Genomic DNA, 23,354 nt, shown 5'->3' on the forward strand with positions numbered 1-23,354 from the left:
TATTGTTGATAGTGTGTGCAGTGTGCATGTTCAGGCAAAGAGTGATGTCAAGTACTTTTGTTTTCCTAAGCTGGTCCATGTTTTATTTGAGTGGCCATCACAATTCTACCCCTAGGTCAGTATTTTTAAACATATTTTCATCTCTTTTTAAAAAAGATTTTTTATTTATTTATTTATTTATTTATTTATTTATTTATTTATTTATTTATTATGTACACAGAAGAGGGTGCCAGATCTCATTACAGATGGTCGTGAGCCACCATGTGGGTGCTGGGAACTGAACTCAGAACCTCTGGAAGAGTAGTCAGTGCTCTTAACCTCTGAGCCATCTCTCCAGCCCCATATTTTCATCTCTTGCCTCTGAAAAATCTGAACCTTAAAACAGCTTTTGCCCCCAAAATTTTAAATAAATAACATCACATTTATATTTGCACAATATACTTTACTAAAGTTGAGTTCTAATTCCTTAAAGAGATGGTGAGAGAATATTGTGTGTAAAAGAGCAATCATTGGCTATTTTATCTTGATTTTACTTTATTTCCTGACTTTGTTGTCAAAACTGTACCTCAACTGAGATATGCTCCTTGTAATCCTGAATGAGAATACCATTTCCATATTGAAAACACATTTGGTCTAATTTTTACACCATAGATGCATATAGCATTTCAGGGTACTTATGATGTAGAAAATTATTGTCAATTAGTAATAAAATGATGAGATACTGGAAAGCGTTAAAAAACTGAAGACAAAAGTTCTACTTGCAAAATAAGTTCTTAATCTAAGATTGTGCTCATGCTAAATTATCAGAGTGGAACAGCCACATGGCTGACTGCTAAACTTGGGTTGATTAGACTACATTATGAAGTTCACATTAATGGTCTTTGCCCGGTGTCAGCTTTCTTTTCATCTGAGCTGAAAAGCTTTTATAAAACCCTTTCTGGACTTTTCCTGTTTCAATTCTGGTGACAGGAATTCAATGAGGACCAGGAGAAGAAGATGAAGAACTTCCCTCACCTTGAGTTCAATGTTTCCATATTTGTTTTTAAATCAGTGGCAGTATGACACTTTTCATCAGAGCATTAATTTAACTCTTTTTACTGCCGTGGGCTTGTCTCTGATGTCAGGAGCTATGATAAGCATCCTATAGTTGTGCATGGAATTCTTTCAAGTCTTTCTCCACCCATTGCCTATTTATTATTTCCATGCACAGGTCATTCCACCTGAGTTCTCTAGTAGAAGACAGTTAAAGGATACCATGGAAACAGTGAGTGGTATTTACAGTCCACTCAATGTTTCATGTTCTTTGGATTATCTTTGTGGTTGACATTTATTTTTACCTTCCTTTTATATAGTAAATATTGTCATGGGCTCAAATTTAATGTTATTTCCTGTGGCCATGCTTTGCTAGAATCACACCAATGTTGCAGTTACAAAGATAACGATCAACCACAGCTACACTTGCAAAACCTCTCTTTTGCCCCGTCTTTCTTCCCTCCTGTATCTTCTGCTACTTGGTCAGTGGCAATGCTTCAACTCCAAAGCCTTTTGCAATAGCCTCTTATTTTTAGGATATAGCATTCCCCCTGTCAATCACCCTCTACTTCTCTCCTAGACCACATGGTCACATCAAGGCTCAGGTAAGCAAGAACTGTTATTTTAGGTGGTAGTACTTCTATGATTGGAAATATTCAGCAGTGTACAGTGAGATGTGTCAGGCTTGCCTTTTATGCTCATGGAGTATACTGAGTTATTGACTCAAGTCAGATCCAAACAGTGGCCAGGCTCATATCACAATTCAGAGAGGTCCTTTAAAAGCTTATCTCCAGGCATGGAGAGATGGTTCAGGAGTTAAGAATGCTTGCTGCTCTTCTAGAGGACCTGAGCTCAGTGCCTAGCACTCAAGTCTGGTGGATCACATGACTATTATCCCAGCCCCAGGGGAATACACACCTCTGTTTCACAAACAACTGTTTTCAGGTGGACATACCCACATAGACACAGACACAGACACAGACATAGTCAAACACACACACACACACACACACACACACACACACACAGACACACACACACACAGACACACACACACACACACGTTTTTTAAAAATAATAAAATTAAATCCTTTCAAAGAGTTAGTCTCCAAACTCTTTGTAGTCAATGATAAATGGCCATTGTCTTGAACTCAGGCAAGCTAGCATATGCCTGGAATTTCAGCACTTGGGAGGTTGAGACAGGAGAATTACCTCAATTTCATGCTCCTCTGGACTTCATAGTAAGCTTCAGGAAAGCTTGATGAATAGTGAAAAAAGAAAAAAATAACACGTAAATTGTTTGACACTCACTTCCCAAGTGAAAGCTTAGTGTCCAAAGACTGTACGCTGAGCCCTTTAGATGGCCTTACTGATTCCTAGTCTTCTGTCTGGATACTCATGTGCCTTTTGTTCTTAGTTACGGAATCCTTATATTTGTCACAATCCCTCTTCTTTTTGTCCAGGTTTCCTTGGCAGACAGTTACCTAGAGAATAACAAGGTAGACATTTTGCTAAAACAAACAAACAAACAAACAAACAAGAAAGAGAATCAGTGATATCTCACTGATAATCCGTGGAAGTACTTAAGCTTTGGATGTCAAGAACTGACCAATCAGTCAACCTTGCTGTGATATTTCAGAATGATGACCCGAAGACCCACCCAAACTCACCACAGTTAAACTATTTTCAGCTACCCAGGAGGTGAGGAGCCATAGCTGCAGCTCTCTGAGGAAGTTCTTACATTTGCTCAGACGTCCTCTCTAGTGCACTCAAATAATATTTAGAAAAAGCGTACATTAGGGACTAAAATTACAAATCAAGTTGTATATGCTTTTCTACTCTGGCTTTATAAACATCCTTATACCCTAAACAACCAGGAAGAATGTAAACATTTTTGTTTAAAGTATGTTATCATTATGTCATATTCATCTGGACACTTCCGTGAAGATATCACTCCTGTGTAAATAGTCACCTAGACAGGGTTGGGTGCTCAGAAGAAACTTCAGTATCCCGTAATCGCATACTGTCACGTCTTCTCATCCAGGGTGAGTAAACTGCCTGAACAAAGGTGAAGGTTGCTGCTTTGACATACTTCTTAGTTCTTTGTGAGAAGTGTGTCTCTCGGTACTGTTAATTCAGTGTGAATACAGAAATGTGGTAGTGTACTTTGCAATATCTCTAGTGAATAACCATGACTAAATCTGCAACCTAGCTTGAAACTGTAAAATGATATTTTTGCATTTGTTAGGAAAAAGACAGGATTGAGTACCCAAAGTATAACTTCAAAATTATTAGACAGCATATCAGAGGTCAAGTAAAACATGGTGTTAAATTAGAACGGCAAGCATTTATACTCTGTCAAACACTTCCTCATCTGGATGGGAGGTACTGGGTGGCTGTTTCTAAAGGACCTTAAAGAAATCCACAGAAAGCTGATGAGAGAACGGTCTTAGTAAATTCTTAGCAATGTTCTATGGCAGGGATCAATGACAAAAAAGAACTTGGCTGCTTAATTAAAATGATATCAGAATCTTAAGCTCCAGGAAGAAAGTTCAGAGATAGGAGGAATTGCTTTTTGCTGGGTACATTTCTGTGATTCTCTTTACATACAGATACTATTGAGAATAACAATTTTTTCATCAATGAAAGAGTGGAATATCAAAATACTTCATTAAAAAATACATACACTCATATACAAATGCATATATACATATATTGATGTATCCACATACATGTGCATGTATATTCAAATGAGATATATAAGTCAAACTCTAAAATCCGCATATAATGTATTAATTTTTTCCCTATTGAACCAACTATTTTCACAAAAATTGGTAAACACTGGTAAAAAAATTTGTTTATCCTGTTTTTCTATAATAAAGCCATACTTCAGATTAACAAAATATTTAGTAATAACTATTTTGTATAATACCAACAAAGACATTATATGGTCATGATTAAAAATATGTACACTATTTGAACTATGTATGGTTTGTACATATATGCACACAAAGTAATGGATGTTTATGTAACTGGCAAAATCTGAGTAAATTCCTATGGATCCCAACAATGTTAGTTTCCTGGTTTTTGCTTGCATTCTAGCTGTGTAAGATATCAACACTGGGGAAAATGAAGTCCATAGTATAAGTGATTTCCCTATGCTACTGTTGCTAGTCTATATTAAAAAAAAGAAGCTAACAGTATTTTCATTTTCTTGATATCAATATGAGCTAACACCATTTTTCCCATCCTTCCTTTTTCAGACCCTCTGTTGGCTCTCTTTCTAAGGCACAATTCTATTTATTATATTGTTTAATAAAAGACTTATCCCACATCAGAGATAAAAGTTCAAGGGAGTGATTCTTAATCTAAGTTTCATTTTTTACAGACATTACACACATCACACTCGGATGTATATCGCCTTTTGTCGTCTTTCCCCAATGATTATACTTCAGAGTAAACTTTCACAAGTAGATTAGTGAAAGCCTCATGCAGAAACATCAATCCTAACATGAGAAACTAAACAAGGAAACTCAAGGAAGTATCAATGGGGTCAATTTGTTTGCCATGCTGTGTTCTTGTACATCAGCATCTCCTTGAGATGATTGCTGCTGTCCATCTAACTGAAGTTCCAGGGCTGAAAATGGGAATCTCACTCATGACGTTCAAGCCACCCAGAGTTTCTTATCCACTATAGGAAGTTTCTATTTAGTCCATTCAGGTACAAAGCAGAAGGGAGGGGTTTCTGGATCACTTGTACATAGGAGTAAGCTTGCACTGTTTTGTTCCAGGTACATTTTTTAAAAACAGGTAAATTAACTATCGTATCAGAAGTCAAGAGAGAGTCCTAAAACACAGAAAGAGGAAGAGAAGTGACTAGAAGGCTAAAAGGATGGTGAATTCTGAAAATGTTTGTTTCTTGGTTTGTAGGCAAAAGGGGGAATTTTAGACAAAAAAGTCATATGATTCAATAAAATTTATGATTAATAAAAGTGGATAATAACATATTTGAAAAGACACCTATATTTCTGTGAAAAAAAAATGGACTTAGTCATGAATTAAATATATTTACTCAACTTTGTTATTGTTTTCTATTTCAATAAAAATACATTAGCTGAGACTGGCCTTGAACTCTTGATTCTCCCATCTCCACTTCCCATGTGCTGGGAGAACAGGTGTGTGCCATCATACTTGGCAAGAAATCATACTTCATCAAGTTAGAAATTCTAATTTGAAAACTAACATAGCCTCAAGAAAATATCCAATATATAAGGATTTTATCTAGCAAAACCCACTAGAGTTTGTCAGATGTTTCATTATAGTGTTTACTTTACGACAGGCCAGACGTTTTCATTTTCAGGAAGCCTTCACAAAAAAAGACTGCTTTGCAACCTGGTGCACCATGGGAAAATATATCTTTTCAGAAGCAGTGAAATGAAAATCAATCTCTCCTTTGGAATGCTTCTCGCCAAGGCATTCTACAGTGTTAGCTGTACATGCCTAGGTATAGAAAATACTCCACTACTCATATCTTCAATGGGCATTAGCTTCCTTTTCCCAGCTTTTTCATCAAGTTTTAAAGATGTAGATATTAAAATCAACATTTATTCTGAAATAATTCTATGGGAATTACAGAGAAAGGGCAGTGGACAAAAGAGTAGGGGAGGCAGAGGGAGAGAAATGGAACATTTGGAAGAATACATAACTATCTGAAATAGATACAGTAAAGCTCAACATCCTGCTTAGCATTGGTTTGGATGTTTCTGTAAGTTCTGAGAAAAGTTTTGAGTACAAAATTTATTTGGAATATATAAAAAATTGGGGACTATTAACACAGGGAGAAGAAGGCGAACACAATTGTGATTGTTCTTTCTCTTAACCAGTTATTTGGAGTAGGACCCTGCAATGGTTAGCTGATTCTCAGAACTGGGACAAATAAGAGTGTCCACATTTTTGCCTGGAGGCCAGTGTTGCTGACCTGTGTCAGATTCTGAGATACGTCCATAAAGGTCAGCCTGATGATAATTAGTCAGCACTGTGGACTGCCCCGTGTGAGAGCATCAAGATTTCCAGCAGTTCTAAAAGAAATACAATGGAGACCATATATACAGGGGTTCAGACAGTATTTGGCCGGAGTTTATATCAGACATTCAAGCAAGATGACTGTGGCAGATAAACTCGGTTTTGAGTGAAGATGAGTAGGAGGGATGCCATGGTGTGAAAACAATTTAGTTATCTGTGTACAAAAACAGGAACAGATTCAAATGGAGTTTGCAGTTTAGAAGAATTACAGGCAAGTTTAAAAATGTGTGTCTGTGGAGAGATGGAGGGACGGAGGGAGGCAGAGGAGAGGCGGGGGTGGGAAGAGCACAATGGTAGTGACGTTGCTTTCAATTTTTTTCTGAGTTTTATCTGCTGTGGTCAGGTTAATACCTCAGGGAACAGAAACACAGAACAAGACATGGATATTCCAACCAGTCTGTACTAAGAAGGGAAATGTCAACCTAGGAAATGCAAATACAGGTAGGGGTTTGGTTTGAAATAAATTCCCGTGTGCTTTGGAGAAAGACTGGGCATCAAGCTTACGTAGCCTTAGGCAACTTAACGCTATTTGCCCTAGTTTTCTCACTATTGAATTTGGCATCTTCTTGATTAAGCCATCAAAAACAAATATTTTGAAAAATGATATGTGCTTTGAAATTTGTTTAACACAAAATAAATAAGTATTTGTTATTATAGAGGTGGAAATTCTGTGTGGGATTTTATAATACTAAGTGAATTTATCAATTGGTTTGTACATCTTGTCCTTATTTTCTAAACAGATTTTTTAGAGACAACTTTGATGTTCACTCACTGAAAACAAGCCCCCTCCCATCTCCTTCTGCTCTAGTGTTTTGTGACAAAATTACAGAGGGAGTTTCCTGTGCTGTGGTTCCTAGGTCATGTTAGAAGCTTGTGGCCTTACTTCTGTTCATTCTTACTGTGCATCCGTGTATCACCAACAGATTCAAGAGCATCACTGCAACACACGATGTTCCTTCCTCTTCTAATGCTTAATGTCTCCTCCTTAGCTTCCTGCTCAGCTCCGTGATCCACATCATTCTTAAACATAAACACCTCTCCTCTGAATCATCCTTGGAGCATCACTTCTCATGGCAGGTACGTGTGCCCCTGTCATAGCAATGATTAAAATAATAACCGGAAATGATGTCTCACGGATTAAGTAATTTCAGGGCATGCTTTCATAAAAGTAAAACAGAAAGGTCATAATTAGCATTGTATACTTTTAGACTTTCCCTGCTTTAATGTTTTCTGCATTCATTGTTTTCTTGATTCCACATTTTGAAACTTGAACATGGCTTTGTGAAGCTAAACCTTGTTTAAACCTTTTCTAACTGAGTTAGGGAGTGGTTTTTGTTAAATTCAGACTGAAACTGAAACTAAATTGATTAACTCGTCAGCACCATGCTTCTAGCACGGGAATGGCAAATATTAGGGATACAACACGTACAGATTTATAATCTTCCTTTCTGTGTTGTGGCCTCTTCAGTGATACCTTGTACTGTTGTTAATGGCAGCACTATTTCTGACAATATTCTAATGTTAAGAGAGAACCATCTAATATTGAAGTGTTTCAGCCAATAAGGAAGTGACTTTAGATATGAGCTATTATAATGCTGAGAAAACATAAAGTCAAAGAATAGTTTTGTACCATAATTCAAGGTGCTGTGGACTGAATTCAGATCCTCAATTCATACATCAGTGTGGGACCTCCCAACACACCAGGTCTAGAAGGTTTCTCTCTGTTTTTCTGCATACCTCTACAAGTTGCTAGTCTGATCGTGGTCGGCATTCAAACTTGGAGAGAGTCCATTCCGCAATGTTATCCTCTTGACAAGGATGGAATATGATTAATGACAAAGTGGATCTTGACACTATTCTGTTAGATTTCTGCCAGGCACTTACTAGTTTTACACCATAAGAAAATAACATTGTGATTAATCCTTTAGTTTTCTCATCTTTCTAATGCAGAATATTTTTGTGCATGATATTGCTGAAAGAAAAAAATGTCCATTTAGTAAGCCCACTAAACACCATGACTGCTTGTTGAACTATTCTTTTTTTTTTTTTTTTTTTTTTTTTTTTTTTTTTTTTTTTTTTTTTTTTTTTGGTTTTTCGAGACAGGGTTTCTCTGTGTAGCTTTGCGCCTTTCCTGGAGCTCACTTGGTAGCCCAGGCTGGCCTCGAACTCACAGAGATCCACCTGGCTCTGCCTCCCGAGTGCTGGGATTAAAGGCGTGCGCCACCAACGCCCGGCGAACTATTCTTACTGTAGAGATAAATTTCACTACTTATTTAAAGAGTCAGTGATAAATGATTCTAATGAGGCAGAAATATGTATGAATAACCTCATCAAAAAATAAGGTACACCACATCAAAAGATTGCTATTGGGTGGAGTTCTGAAGCAATGTTTTCACTTTCCAGTGTTCCACTGGAGCAACGTCTGTGCCACGATAGGAAGGATTCGGGTTCTTTCTGTTCTTAAGAACGCCATCTTCTATGTTCGTCCTTTAATGTGTTAGTTACTAATCTATGTTTTTGGTGTTTTTCTATAGATTCTAGGACCACTATGTGGAGGTTGATGTCTGTGATCTTTGGAATAAAATGTCTTTTGCTGATGGTTACTTTGGGAATTTTAATGAAAAACTGTAAGTGTTTCTAGGCAAATCTATAGAAAAAAAATCAACATGGTGATGAACTAATTTAATAATGAATATTTAATTTTCTAATGTATAATATTTTATTTCATAAATGAATGTCAAACTAAGCAAATCTATATCATGTTTTATAGCATTTACTATGCAGAGTATTCAACCAACACTTTCTCCAACTTCCACTGTAGAATTCCAGGAAGGTAGGTTTCATTTTTTTCCCACAAACTTTGATTGAGATGGGACAAGACAGAGTGGTTCATTCTCATGTACAGTAGCATGGTTGCACTCAGTGAAATGGTCTCATGGCATTGTGATGTAGTATAAGAAAAATAAAAATAAAACTGAACTGTGTGCATTTAGATCACTTAATAAGTATTTTAAACACTGAATAGAGAAGATGTTCACTTTTTCCTCACAGTTTTACAAGTTTTGGTCTGTGGTCAGCTGGGCTTGTTAGTCTTGTACCTATGCTGAGACAATGCATCGTGGTGGAAGCATGTGTGGGTACAGAGCCTCTCATGTCATGGCTAGAAAAAGAAGAAGATGAATAGGGGTGTTTCTCTATTCAAAAGTTTACCCTGGTCCTATTATATTCTACATCTGAAGGGCTGTGTGACTGCCTCATTGCACCAAATTGGGTGCCAGTTTTCTCATGTATGGGCTTTGGGGAAGATTCCAGATACAAAGTCTAGCAAAACACCATAATAAATTGGCATAGGAGATCACTTCCTAAATATAACACCAGTAGCGCAGACACTGAGACAAACAATCAATCAATGGGACCTCTTGAAACTGAGAAGCTTTTGTAGAGCAAAGGATACGGTCAACAAGGCAAAGCGACAGCCTACAGAATGGGAAAAGATCTTCACCAACCCCACATGTGACAGAGGACTGATGTCCAGAATATATAAGGAACTCAAGAAATTAGACATCAAAACAACCAACAGTCCAATTGAGAAATGGGCTTTAGAACTAAATAAATTTCACAAAAAGAGAAGATACCAGCCTGAAATGGCAGGTATATGTTTCTTAAGGGTGCTCATGAATAATTAATGAACAAAATTAAATGACAATAAACATTATAGAAAAATCTTATTTTGTGTTTGCCAATAACCTATGTTTTCATATTCTTTCTTTTATTCAACTTCTGTGATTCAGAATACAGTGTAGACATCTCTGTAGTAAACCTTGCTTACCCTCAAGAGATAGCCCCAAACTCTATTTTAATATTCTTTTTCAAATGCTTCTGAAATTTATAACCTTCTGATCATACAGTTAATTTTCTCTTATTTCAATTTACTGTCATTTATATGATAAAGATTTGAGTGCCTATTATGTGTCATGATGTTTATTACTGAGAAAGAAAGATGCTGAGGACACACTGTCACCCATAAACTATCAGTCTTGAAGCTAATTGGTTTACTTATCCTCATTTTTAGAACATGTAACAATTCTTTTAAAGTACCTTATCCTCCTCTGACTTAGAAAATTGGTAGGAGCCTTCCCTGTATGTCTCTTTCATCTAGTTAAACCTATGGTCACCGAAATTCTCAGCTGTGGGTTCATCGTCAAAGTCATTCTTCTGAGTTCTGCTCCATCCTGTTCTCTGCTACATGCTGGATTTCTTTTTCTTTCTCATCTAATTATCACTAGACATAACAAAGGACAGAAAATGATTTCATTTTGAATTTGTCTTCAGCATATCCTCTCCATGAGGCAAAGTGTTTGGATTAACAGTACCAAAATGTGATGTATATAACATATACTGAAGGAGTATTTAGAGAAAAAAAATGTGTAGTTAGCAAGTATTTTTTGAATGGCAAGTAACAACAAAGAAGTTGAAATCTGTAATGACATGTTTTGTCTTTTAGTTTCTGAATGCTGTGCTTGCCTAGAAAAGTGGATTGGATATCAATGCAACTGTTACTTCATTTCCAAAGAAGAAAAATCTTGGGAAGAAAGCAGAGATTTCTGTGCCTCTCAGAACTCCAGTCTTCTTCAGCTCAAAACCAGAACTGAAATGGCATGTACTTCATTCTTGTTTCTTACATTCTTTCTCACCTACTAACATGTGCTACCTAACTAAAGTGAGCACTCGCATGTAAGTCTTTATTACCAGGTAGAAATGGTGGTTCTTGAGACCCTGAGTTTGATGTACCTTGTAATATTCACTAGAAAGCCTACAAAAAAGCCTTCAAAGATTTGTAGTATAGGAGTAAATTTTTAAATAGGTTAGGAACAAATGTACAAAAGAAACCCAACTTTTCCAGAATTAGTAGGCTGTTACTTTTAACTGGGACAAAAGAACCAACGGAGGGACTTTTAATTCTTATTTACTGGCGCAGAATACATAACCTCTTGCAAGTGTTATATGCCTTTTTGCCAACTTTCTGGAATGTACTGTAGAACCAGCAGAGAATCATATGAACATAAAATCAATCAGATTATGATTGTTGTTATTTAGCATTTCATAGGGGAATGAACCTAGGAACTGACACATGCCAAGCAAGCATTCTACCACTGTGTTGTATACCCAAGTATCTTAAAAACAATGACTGTGTTTTGAGACAGAGGGAGCTATCCCTGGTTTACATTTAAACTCCCTCTGTAGACAACAAAGTGAAATTCTGCTTCAGTCTCCTGAGAACCAGGGTTTACAGGCCTGAATCACCAGGTTTCTCTTGGAAATCATTCAATTCTTATGAAGAAATTCTCAAGCTGTTCTGCTCAGATTGAAGGGGTTCTAGGTATGAGAGTTATCCCTCATGATGTTGTCTTTGGGGTCACATTTGAGCATTGATCCCATGAATGAGATCAATGTATTACAGAATCTCATTCTCTTCATGACAATTTTCATCTCTCAAGAAGCAAGATTTTGTAGTGTTTTTCCACATGAGTCAATGGGCCTGGTAAATGAGAAATTCAAGACGTGATTACTACGCCTCCCAAATTAGAAGTTCAAAAAGATTTCAATTTGCTCACCCACTATCTGAATCTTATGCTGGATGCCTTTTAAAATGTATGTTGTTCTCAAAGCACATTCAGATTTGGTTAATCTGTCCTTTAAAACTCTGCTTGCCTCTAAGCAGAGTTTTATGAACGCCAGTCAAAACCTTTTCTGGATTGGAATGCATTTTAGTGAAGAATTGAATGCCTGGCTATGGGAGGATGGCTCATTCCCCTTAAAAGATCTGTAAGTTTCTGGGTAATGAGGATTTTTTTTGGGGGGGGAGCATTTTTTGTGAATTTGTCCTGTTGCTGGAGAGCTTCTCTCCAGGTTCCCCAAGCCCCTCAGTCCCACAATCCACTTATAAAATAATCACTCAGACGCTTATATCACTTATAAACTGTATGGCCGTGGCAGGCTTCTTGTTAACTGTTCTTTTATCTTAAATCAACCCATTTCTATAAATCTATACCTTGCCATGTGGCTGGTGGCTTACCAGCGTCTTCACATGCTGCTTATCCTGGTGGTGGCTGCAGTGTCTCCCCCCTCAGCCTTCCACTTCCCAGAATTCTCCTCTCTCCGTGTCCCACCTACTTCCTGCCTGGCAACCTACTTCCTGCCTGGTCACTGGCCATCAGTGTTTTATTTATATAGAACGATATCCACAGCACTTCCCCTTTTCTTCTTTTTTTTTTTTAAAGTAAGGTTTTAACTTTAACATGGTAAAATTACATATAACAAAACAATTATCGAGCAAGAATTACAGTTACAATATTAAAGAAGATATCCTATCTATCTTATATTTGTGAATTTAAGGTTTTATATCTAACTTATCTTTTATCATAACTGAGGAAATAACAACTATCTAGTTTTCAACCACATCAAAGACCTGAGAAGGAACATAATGGTACCTGAGAAATGGTAGATGGATGCAAGCAACTTTCGGGAATCTTGCAAAAGTAGACCAAGACAGCTGGCAGCCTGGACAGTCACCTAATGTTTCTCAGCATTGTTGGTGCATTCAAATTGGCTACAGGCCTAGAGTATCTGACAGACCATTTTTAGAAGCAGGAATTCTGAGAGACCATCTTACCTTGTCTTGGCAGAGTACAGTGGTCGCTTTCTTTGTGTCCCGCTTGTCCAGAAAGGACAGCATTATATTTGTACTGTCAGCCATCAAGGCAAGGGCAGTTCTTTGCCCAGTAGGCCATTTTGTGCCAAAAAGACAAACTTCCAAATGGAAATGTCTTAGAAGCCCAACATTCTCTCGGGATCAATTGGTGCAGCCAGGAGCAATTGTGTCTCACATCAACAGAATTTTAAGTTATTTAAATGCCATATTTTCTAGGTCTATGAAATGTTTGAAGATTACCTATCTATCTGAAATATATCACTTATAAACTGTATGGCCGTGGCAGGCTTTTTGCTAACTGTTCTTTTATCTTAAATTAACCCATTTTTATAAATTTATACCTTGCCACGTGGCTGGTGGCTTCCCAATGTCTTCACATGCTGCTTATCCTGGCGGTGGCTGCAGTGTCTCCCCCCTCAGCCTTCCACTTCCCAGAATTCTCCTCTCTCCGTGTCCCACCTACTTCCTGCCTGGCAACCTACTTCCTGCCTGGTCACTGGCCATCAGTGTTTTATTTATATAGAACGATATCCACAGCATTGTCTTAGTTGTGACTTCTAAAAACTCATTTTTAGGGATTCAGAAGTTCAATATCCTGTGTGGAGCATGAGAATATATAAAATCCTAGAGGGCAAACAGGATGGTAGTCATTGTTCCATCCATAACATTCATGCTCAAGTAACATGAGAGTTGTGTAACAGAGACCATAAGAGAATTTTAGTCTTTTCCTTACTGTCATATAATAGAAAACATCAGATGTGTCTGCATGACCAGGTGGTCTCAGACACAAGCATGCCCAGAGAACAAAGCAGGTTTATTTTTATTGTTCTAGAGGACTCCACTATTTTTTTTTTATCATTTTCAAACATCCAGCAATTATTTTCTGTGTAAATATTATCCTCAGATCTCATTCTCATTCACAAGCATGAAATCTGGAGACACACACAGTGACCAAGTTTATGCTCTTTCCCTCTAGATTAGGTCAACTCAGATTTTTCTTTCATACAGTATAATCCAGTTGCTGTTTTCCTTATCTCAACTTCTCCCAGATCTGCTCACCACCCCCCAAATATCCTGTACAAACCACACTTCAGGGCAAGTCCCATTCCTTGCAGTTGCTGACCAACACAAAACAACACAAAATGAGCTTAGTGGTAGTGAGTTTTTTTTTGTTTGTTTGTTCATTCCATAATGCTTCATTGAGACACTTTTTTTCTAACCTTTCAGATTTTTTTTTTTTATATATTATGCTTTCCAACTTTGTTTGTATGGGTTTTCTGTGTGTGCTAATCCATATGTCTCAGCATATGTATATGTTTCTTGTGCTTTTTCTTTGTTTTTTTTTTTTTTTGTTTTTGTTTGTTTGTTTGGTTGGTTTTGCCCAACACACTTCTTAACCAAATAGAAGACCAACATATAATAAAAAACATTTCTGGCCAGGCATAGTGGCACACATCTTTAATCCTAGCACTAGACAGACAGGGACAGGCATATGTGTTTGAGTTCAAGGCTGGCCTGGTCTGTGAGTTCCAGATCAGCCAAAGTTGCATATGAGACCTTATTTCAAAAGCCAAAACAGGCCACCTAGCCATTTTTGTGTGATAGAGGTGAAAAACCAGCAAAGAAATAACAAAACCACACCTAGAATCCATTCTCTGGTCTTAGTGTTAGTGGTCAGTAAGGAAGTAACTGAGTTTTGTGCAGCATTATACTTTGGAACTGTGAAAGTTGTTGGTGAAAGGCAACAAAACAAGACCAAATAAACAAATCCCCAAATTACACCATTTAAGTATCTCACTCAAATGTTATCTCACCTTCCGAGTTAATAAAAACAACCTTAAACATCCTTACTGTTTTTCAAATGTTAACAATTTCTTCTTCATTACAGATTGCCAGTGTTCTCAAATATCAAGCCAAGGGGATGTCCTGTTCTTAGCCCAAGAAAAACTGTTTTCATTGACTCCTGTGAAAGTAAAAGTCGTTTTATCTGTAAGCAATCGCTTATTTAAACATTTTTTTTTTTTTTTTTTTTGGTTTTTTCGAGACAAGGTTTCTTTGTGTAGCTTTGCGCCTTTCCTGGAACTCACTTGGTAGACCAGGCTGGCCTCGAACTCACAGAGATCCACCTGCCTCTGCCTCCTGAGTGCTGGGATTAAAGGCATGCGCCACCACCGCCCGGCCTATTTAAACATTTTTTAAGGCAAAGAGTATAGACAAGAAAGGTCCAGGATTATTTAAAAAGTACTTACCTCTGACAGTATTACTATCTTTCCATCTTGAGTTGGTAGAATGTTTCTATGTTCTATCATTTTTATACATTTGAACCCAATTATTTTATGCTTGATGGATTTTTCATACTTATGTGTAAAAATAGGATAACAAGGTAGAGAGTTTTTAATCAATATTTTGATTTGATGCATATTTGATATATGCTGTGGATATCGCTCTGTATAAATAAAATGCTGATTGGCCAGTAGCCAGGCAGGAAGTATAGGCAGGACAAGCAGAGAAGAGAATTCTGAGAACAGGAAGTCTGAGTCAGGAGCTGCTGCCATGAGTACCAACATGTAAGATACTGGTAAACCACGAGCCATGTTGCAAGGTATAGATTTATAGAAATGGGTTAATTTAAGATAGAAAAACTAGATAACAAGAAGCCTGCCACGGTCATACAGTTTGTAAGCAATATAAGTCTCTATGTGTTTATTCAGTTGGGTCTGAGTGGCTGCAGGACTGGTGGGTGAGAGAGATTTGTCTTGACTGTGGGCCAGGTAGGACTGTAGAAAACTTCAGCTACAGATATAAAATATAATTTATTCACATATTCTTGTAAAGTTTTTTGGAAACATTAAATAAAATTTATTCTAAACCAAGTCATATGTATGTTATGACATATATTGCACAGGGGACCCTGAGGGTATTCCACAACTGCAGGGAAACATGCTGGCATGCTGGGCAGATGCAGCAGGGGGCTGGTGGGTGACCCATGCCAGCATGACAGTGGGGTGGTGGGTGGACATTCACAACCCAGATGCTGCATCTGCATGGAAATAAGTTTACTATAATAGAGAGATGAAGAGAAAGATAGGAACGAGGGAGAGAAGAGAGAGAGGAAGAGAGAGAGGGGGTCATGGGAGGAAAGGCAGAAGAGAGGGAGGAAGAGGAAGGTTTTTTCCTTAAAATGAGGTTTTTACATCAGGACACAAGGTGGCACCAAAGGGTGAGTCAGAATACTGACACTGGTTTCCAATGGTGGGTCAGAATATTAACATTCCTCCATTTAGATTATTATAAAAAAGGTGAGTTATGGATAGCAAGTGGGGGAACAAGGATCCCGAATTCCTGAGACTGCTTCAGGCTGACAAGGGCCAAGGTGGGGAGGAGGAGGCCAGGAGTCACGCATGGTGGGAGGTGTGAGTAAAGAAGCAAAATAGTTGGCTGTCATTGTGTTCCTTGAGGTTTCTAGGAGAAAAAAAATAGATTTTTTTTTCATTGGCCTTATGAGATGGGCTGGCCATGGAAGAGTGATAACTGCCAGAAAGAATGGAACAGATAAGTGCCCTGATTGTACAGAAGAGGCAAGGGTGAATGAGTAAGACATGAGAGCAAATATGCTCTTTATTGGGACATCATGGAAATCCAGGTTCCAGTTGCTGGGCAGGTGCCTACCTGAGCATAGAGAGGTGATACTGGCAGTGAATTGAGGGATGATGTGTTCTTTAGCAGTACAGGAGCCATCGCATCTGACATTTTTCTGGAGGTGGGGGAACATCCATCCCAGTTGGTGTCCTTGGAGCTGGTGCCAGCTGGTGCAGGGGCTGGCATATCTGGGAAGCCCTTTGGCCCAGGAAAGAGGAAGGAAATTGCAAAATATGCTTGAAATGGGTGAGGTCAAAAACGGTTTTGGAGACTGCTAGTTTTCATCAGACCAGATTTCTTGATACAGTAACAGAACTTTTCCCAGGAGCGTGTAGATATCTGTAAGATTGGTGGAATAGATTGTTATCATAGCAAAAGGGTTAAAAATCAGTTTAAGGACTCTTAAGAACTCTTTGTAATCAATGTTTTATCAGTTTATCAAAGCTTTATTTAACAATACTAAAACTTTGAACCTCTGGGGTTATATCTGAAACCAGTTTATCCTGTACCATGAAGTCTGTGAATAAGGCATACCTGTCTGTAATTGGAGAGCACACACACACACACACACACACACACACACACACAAACACACACACACAATCTTGGGACTGGGGCTATTAAATTGATACCCTGGTCATTAAACATTATCAAATCTGAGAAGGATAAATTTAAGAAGAAGTGAAACAGCTTTCCAGCTACCTAGGCAGTAATCCCATGTCTCTCCATGGTCATTGGGGAACAGAAGCCCCAAAAAGTAGCACTTGTTCATCTGATAGGCCCAAAAGATCTGACAATTTTTTTTCTGTGGAGTAGAAATTTGGGGAGGTCATCTTACCTGTCTTGGCAGAGAGGACAATTGATCCCTATTGCTCCTCTTATTCACAGTCTGGACAGAATCTCAGCTTTTTGCTGAGTGCTGTGTGGCCAGCCTTGCCATGAGCTTCTGGGTGGAAGTTCTTCTGTGGCTATTCATCTTCTTGGAGGAGATATAGGATGCTGCCAGGAGTTGATGTGTCTCTCTATCATCAAAAGCTTTTATGCTAAATGCCATCATTCTCAGATCTCAACGGGTATTTAAGGACTGGGGGAACAAAATCTTTTAAATGTATATATGTAATTTTGACAGCACATATATAACTTTGAGAGCATATATAAAAATTAAATCTGAATATACAGGTTTACCAGTTGGTCACATCCTAATAAAGTCAGCAAGGACAAGGAGACCTATATTCTTAAGCCTGAATAGGTCCTGAGCAAGTAGCGACATTTTTTTAGCCCTTGGCAGTGATATCAGAATCTATTATATATTTTTAAGGCCCTGTATCTGTGAATCTGATCTTTGAGTACAGCCAGATTATAATCCTGAATGATTTATATTGAAATAATAATTTCTTAAGGTCATACGCTACCTTCCTGGTTCTGCATAAAGAAGGTCAAGTTTCTCATCCTATTGCAAGCCCATTCTAGCCAACAAATATCAATTGACAATATTGAGTCTAGTTTCCAAGTATGCCAATGGGCATTAGATAGCCTATTTGGTCCCCTATGCCACCATTTCCATCCTTAACCTGGCCCCTAGCCTGTCCTAGAAGTAGGGAGCATAGGGCAATGTATTCTCCATAGCTGCTTCAAGATGAAATGGGCCGCAGGGGGTCAGGACTCCTGCTAGTTAAGGGTAAAGAGGGAACTGAGGAAATGGGGTATTTATCAGGAGTATGTGATCATCTGACATAGCTATAGAGACTAGGAGCAATTATGGTTGCTTGGACTGGTCCATGTCACATAGACACGAGTCTCTGCTACCATCCGTAGCAGGGAAAGCACTGTAGGTTGTGGTCCACAGTTGCTGCTTTGATGTTTCTGCCAGACTGCTGAAATATAAACTAGAGATGAGAGTTAAAATTTATGAATTTATTTGGAACCTTTTGGCCCATAGTCTTAGTGATTGGGAAAAGGAGACCAGGAGGGAGAGAAATACCATTCTCAGGAATAGACATGTGAGGAAATTCATTTATCTGGAGTTCATTTGACTTCTGTGAAGTGGATCCAATGGCTTCTTTTGATCCTCTGAGGCTTATATGAATTTTTATTTTATAAAAAAATAAAAGTTTTAGATAAATTAGTATTATCAATCAGTACTGAAATCCACATCATAATAGAGCAGACAAAAGTATCTGCAAAACAGCAGAAGTAGACTCATAACCTTAAATTTTGGCAGAATTACAGTTTTGTATTAAAAACTATTTATAATTGGTATTTATATTCTGAATCATTTCCTAAAATCTGTTCCCAAGGAAAAGTTCAAGATCTCTCAACTGTCTTCTTGCAATATCAAAAATAAAGTACATGGTATTTTAAAAAGATTTAAAATCTCTTAAGCATTACTATTGCTACATTATCCCGGCATAGGAGCATGCTACCCCTACCCACAACTGAGTCAGGCAATGAAGTGGGCTGACAAGTTGCCTATATTGCCAGCATGTGGGGAGGATGGGTCTCCAGTCCCCACCTGCTCAAGCCTGAGAATGGCCACTAGGGAATGCAAAGCCAAGACTGGAGGACGTTCCTTGGCTTGTAAAACAGTGCTCTGTGTAAGGCAACTTCCCTGGCCTCTTCCCAGTGCAGATAGCCTGAGTGCCAGGTGCCTTGCCCATGTTCAAGCCATAGACAGGGAGTAACATTTTGCTGCCCTTAGTAAAGATGGTGAGGAGGCCATATGACCTGTCTGTTTTTACGTTGTTTAAGATGGCTTTGACCACATGATCACCTCTATCAAATATGGTGCCTGACCACATATTCATGTGGGAATTTTTTTTGTTCAAAAATGAACTGAGCAGATAAGGAACAGATAAATCAAAGCATTTAAATGTCAATCAGAAAGAAATATAGATGGCCATATCAACCATATGTTTCCATTTGCACATAGGAAATAGATTTTGTGAAAGAAGACAGAGAAAAGTTTTCCTGAGAAACTTTTACAGTTAATGCATTGGAGCTCAGAGGCTGTGCAGTGGAGGGGACTGGGAAACAGAATCAGTGCAGCCAAGCAGGAGAAAGGGATCCCTCAGGCTGCAGCAGAGGAATAAACACAAGCCATGGGTCGGTGTCAGTGGTGGGGGTGGGGAGGCATAGGCACATTTCCCACAGTGAGGTATAAGGCCCAGTGGACTGACCTCCAATGTCCCATCTCAGAGGGTCAGCCAGGGCCAATGAATAGCACAAGATAGCCAATGGACCATCGTAACAAAGGCTATGGACCATGGAGTTGAGTGGGCACTGGTCCTCTCTATATGCTGTCACATAGGGACAGGGGCTGAAGAGCTTAAAGTCTGAAGACAATTGGTGCCTGAACCACTATTGAGAGACGAGCGAATCTTCAGTTGTGGGAAAAAGGCCAAAAGGGAAGGGAAGAAATCTTACCAATAGGGTGAAGAGTCCCTGACAGTGCTCCTGTCAGAAAAATAGTGGGTGGTACAGGATCCCTGAGCTTGTCAGACTGCTGACAGGCAGGAGAAAGCAGTGAGACTGCCTGCTGATGTCACAGGCACCAGTGTTATGAATTATATATTGCATGGAGGACCGTGCGGGTACCCTAAGTGTGCAGGGAAACATGCTGGCATGCTAGGCAGATGCAATGGTGGGCTGGCGGATGACCCATGCCATGCAGGCATAGTAGCAGGGTGGTGGGTGGACATTCACAACCCAGACACCGCATTTGCATGGAAATAAGTTTATTATAATAGAGAGATGAAGAGAAAGTTAGGAAAGAGGGAGAGAAGAGAGATAAAGAGAAAGGGAGAGAGGGGGCATCGAGGGTGCACACCTTGTGGGAGGAGAGGCAGAAGAGAGAGAGGAAGGGGAGGGGATTTTCCTTAAAATAAGGCTTTTATGTCAAGATGCAGGGTGGAGCCAAAGGGCAGGTCAGAATATTAACATTGGTTTCCAAGGGGCAGGTCAGAATATTAACATTGGTTTTCATGGGGCAGGTCAGAATATTAAGTTATCCACGTGGTTTCAGTGTTTGTATCAGAACTGAATTGAACCTGAAGAAGACTTTGACAGATTGCTTCACAACAGTAATCCTAGTCAACCATTGCCTGGCAGTGGGTCTTTCTTCACCTAGCATCTTCTTCATATTTTCTTCAGCATTTTAAGGTTTTCATTATAGAAGTATGACATACACTTGGCCAGGATTATTCCTATTTTTTAAACTATTGTAAATAGATTTGTTTTGTTTTCCTGATTTCCCTTTCCACAAGTTCTTTATGAGTATTTAGAAATGCTACTGAATCTTTTGTTGATTTTGTATCCTATTGTATGCTGAACATGTTTCTCATATTCAAGAATTTTCTGAGGATATCTTTAGAGTCTTTTAAGAACAAAAGAATATCATCTACAAATGGACATTATTTGATTTATTCCTTTTCTAAGTGCATACCTTTTATTTATTTTTTCTGAACTATCTCTAAGACTTTAGGCAGTACATTAAATATCAGAGACCCTTGTCCTATCCCTGATTTTATAGGAAACAATGCCAGTTTATCTCCAATTACTGTTATTTTGGCTGTAGGTTTGTCATATATTAAGACATGTGTTATACGGAAGTGTGCTACTGATATTTCTGATTTACAAAGGGTTTGCACTACAATGGGAAGTTGAATTTTGTCAAAGGGCTTTTCTACACCTATGCTATTGAGAACAGTCCAAAAATAACATGTAGAAATTTAGTATGTGCTTGTTCTGAAATTTGAGTACGTGTTGTGACAGCTTGCAGTGTCTGTACCAATGCTGCAATGAGGGAGTCACTTCTACATTACATCCAGGCTAATAATTATGGCCAAAGCAACTGAGCAGCAAGGAGTTTATCACTTAAGAAGGTAGACCATTAGACACTGTTAGACTTTTTCTTTCTATCTCCTCAGTTAATCTGGGAGAACCTAGACATAGTACCATTAACACCTCTGCTGAGCAGACTGTAAGAAAGAAATGCTGTGTATGTCAAATTGGTCTGATTGGTCAATAAATAAAACACCGATTGGCCAGTGGCCAGGCAGGAAGTATAGGCAGGACTAACAGAGAGGAGAAAAGAACAAACAGGAAGGCAGAAGGAGTCACTGCCAGCCACTGCCATGACAAGCAGCATGTGAAGATGCCGGTAAGCCACAAGCCACGTGGCAAGGTATAGATTTATAGAAATAGATTAATTTAAGATATAAGAACAGTTAGGAAGAAGCCTGCCACGGCCATACAGTTTGTAAGCAATATAAGTCTCTGTGTTTACTTGGTTGGGTCTGAGCGGCTGTGGGACTGGCAGGTGACAGAGATATTTCCTGACTGTGGGCAAGGCAGGAAAACTCTAGCTACAAAGAAAGACTGAAAGTCTGGAAGGACTGACATCTGTTTTCATCATCTACATAATGAACAAGCCTTCTTTGCAACACGCTGTAGCTGAAGTCAAACTTTCAAATGACCCTAGCCCAGGCAGGCTCTTGGTAACAATCTCACAGCTTGGGCACTTCTAGTAAGGCCAAGAAAATGGCACAGATATTCATTCCTTTTGCACTTCATTAGCATGTTTTTCGTGGTGTCAGCCAAATATAATTTGGCTAGAATAAGTAGCTATAAAGATAAAAACAGAAAAATGCAAGTATCTGTATAGCACCAATCACATCTAAACAACCAATTCAGTGATAACCTCAACAATCATACTTCAGCAAGTTAGCAGATTAACTTAATGAAATTAATATGCACAAGCCCAATAGCATTGACTTACATAAATAGTAACCAGTTAAGGAGACATAATAGATGAAAAGCCACACTTAAAACAACAAGTAAGACAAAATATTTAAAAGTAAATTTAAAAAAGCTATTAGAAACATATGCAAAAATCTTTACTGAAAGATGGAAAAGTAGACAAGAATATAAAGGCATTTATTTTTTGAACCTTTCTATTAACTTTTTTAAAAAAAAGAAATGAATTGTTCCCATTAGAAACCTAGTGACATATTTGATATAGCTGAGCAGTTTGACAGAGATAATATATAAAATTAGCCACAGAGTAGCATGGGGTGGGGGGGAAAGGGGAGATCCCCATCAATGCCTCAGGCAGGTGGGAGACTTGGCCCTGAGGCCATATGATCGAGAAAGTTGCCCCCCTCCCCCAGGAGCAACACTGGGAAAAGTAGCCCCTGTACCTCACCTGGGCAGCACAATAAAGCCAACGTCATTGGCGGAGGTGTAGGTGAGCAAGCTCTGAAGCTGTGAGCATGGGAGAGCTGTACCATTATTCATCTGTTGTGTGGCAGTATGGGTAGGGGAGAGATACCCATCTGCCCATAAACACCTGAGGCAGGTGGGAGAGCTGACACTAAGGTCATAATAGTGGGAGAGCTGACCCTGTCTCCCACCAGCTGTAATACCATGGAGAGCAGGTCCTGTACCTTGCCTGGACAGCACAATAGAGCCAATCCTGTTGGAGAAGGTGAGCCAGTCCTGAAGTTATGAGCATGGGAGAGCTTTCCCCATTACTCATCTTCTATGTGGTGGTCTGGGCAGGGAAGACATGTCCTCCCCCATCCCCGCAGCCTTCCACTCCTTACCCTGCCCATCAATACTGAGGCAGGTGGGAGAGCTGGCCCTGAGATCATATGAGCCAGCAGGAGAGCCGTCTCTGCCCCTCATCAGCTGCAGCACTCAGGAGAGTGGCTCTACACCTCGCCTGGGCAACACAGCAAAGCTGGCCCTGTAGGTGTAGGTGAGGGAGAACTGACCCTGAACACAGGAAAGTGGGAGAACTGGCCTTGCCCCTTGCAAGGAGTGATCCAGCCAGGGCAATGCAGGAGAGTTCACCCTGGTGGTGAGGACAAGGGAGAGTTGGTGGGCTGAC

At 39.0% G+C, this 23,354-nt stretch overlaps 1 protein-coding gene across 3 annotated transcripts; it reads left to right on the plus strand.

Annotated features, from left to right (window-relative positions):
• Positions 1–1,444: 1,444 nt before the first annotated feature.
• LOC102922550 (natural killer cells antigen CD94-like) lies at positions 1,445–15,699 on the plus strand. 3 transcript variants are annotated; one of them, XM_076568062.1, is made up of 7 exons: positions 1,445–1,637; positions 7,104–7,191; positions 8,649–8,741; positions 8,885–8,947; positions 10,619–10,770; positions 11,837–11,940; positions 14,715–15,699. In XM_076568062.1, exons 2-7 carry the CDS (start codon positions 7,185–7,187, stop codon positions 14,833–14,835), a joined length of 540 nt encoding a protein of 179 aa, XP_076424177.1. In that variant the 5' UTR covers positions 1,445–1,637; positions 7,104–7,184; the 3' UTR covers positions 14,836–15,699. The 3 variants fall into 3 exon arrangements, with proteins under 3 accessions (XP_076424177.1, XP_076424175.1, XP_076424176.1); XM_076568060.1 differs by lacking the exon at positions 1,445–1,637 and adding an exon at positions 2,540–3,077; XM_076568061.1 differs by lacking the exon at positions 1,445–1,637 and adding an exon at positions 5,142–6,555.
• Positions 15,700–23,354: the final 7,655 nt, after the last annotated feature.

This window comes from Peromyscus maniculatus, chromosome 3 (assembly GCF_049852395.1).
Source record: "Peromyscus maniculatus bairdii isolate BWxNUB_F1_BW_parent chromosome 3, HU_Pman_BW_mat_3.1, whole genome shotgun sequence".
Lineage (NCBI taxonomy): Eukaryota > Metazoa > Chordata > Mammalia > Rodentia > Cricetidae > Peromyscus > Peromyscus maniculatus.

Excerpts from the sequence above, each read along its gene's own strand:
- LOC102922550 (XM_076568062.1), top strand. Across the intron at positions 8,948-10,618 it reads CACTGTAGAATTCCAGGAAG|TTTCTGAATGCTGTGCTTGC; the intron begins GTAGGTTTCATT and ends TTTGTCTTTTAG. Across the intron at positions 10,771-11,836 it reads TCAAAACCAGAACTGAAATG|AGTTTTATGAACGCCAGTCA; the intron begins GCATGTACTTCA and ends GCCTCTAAGCAG.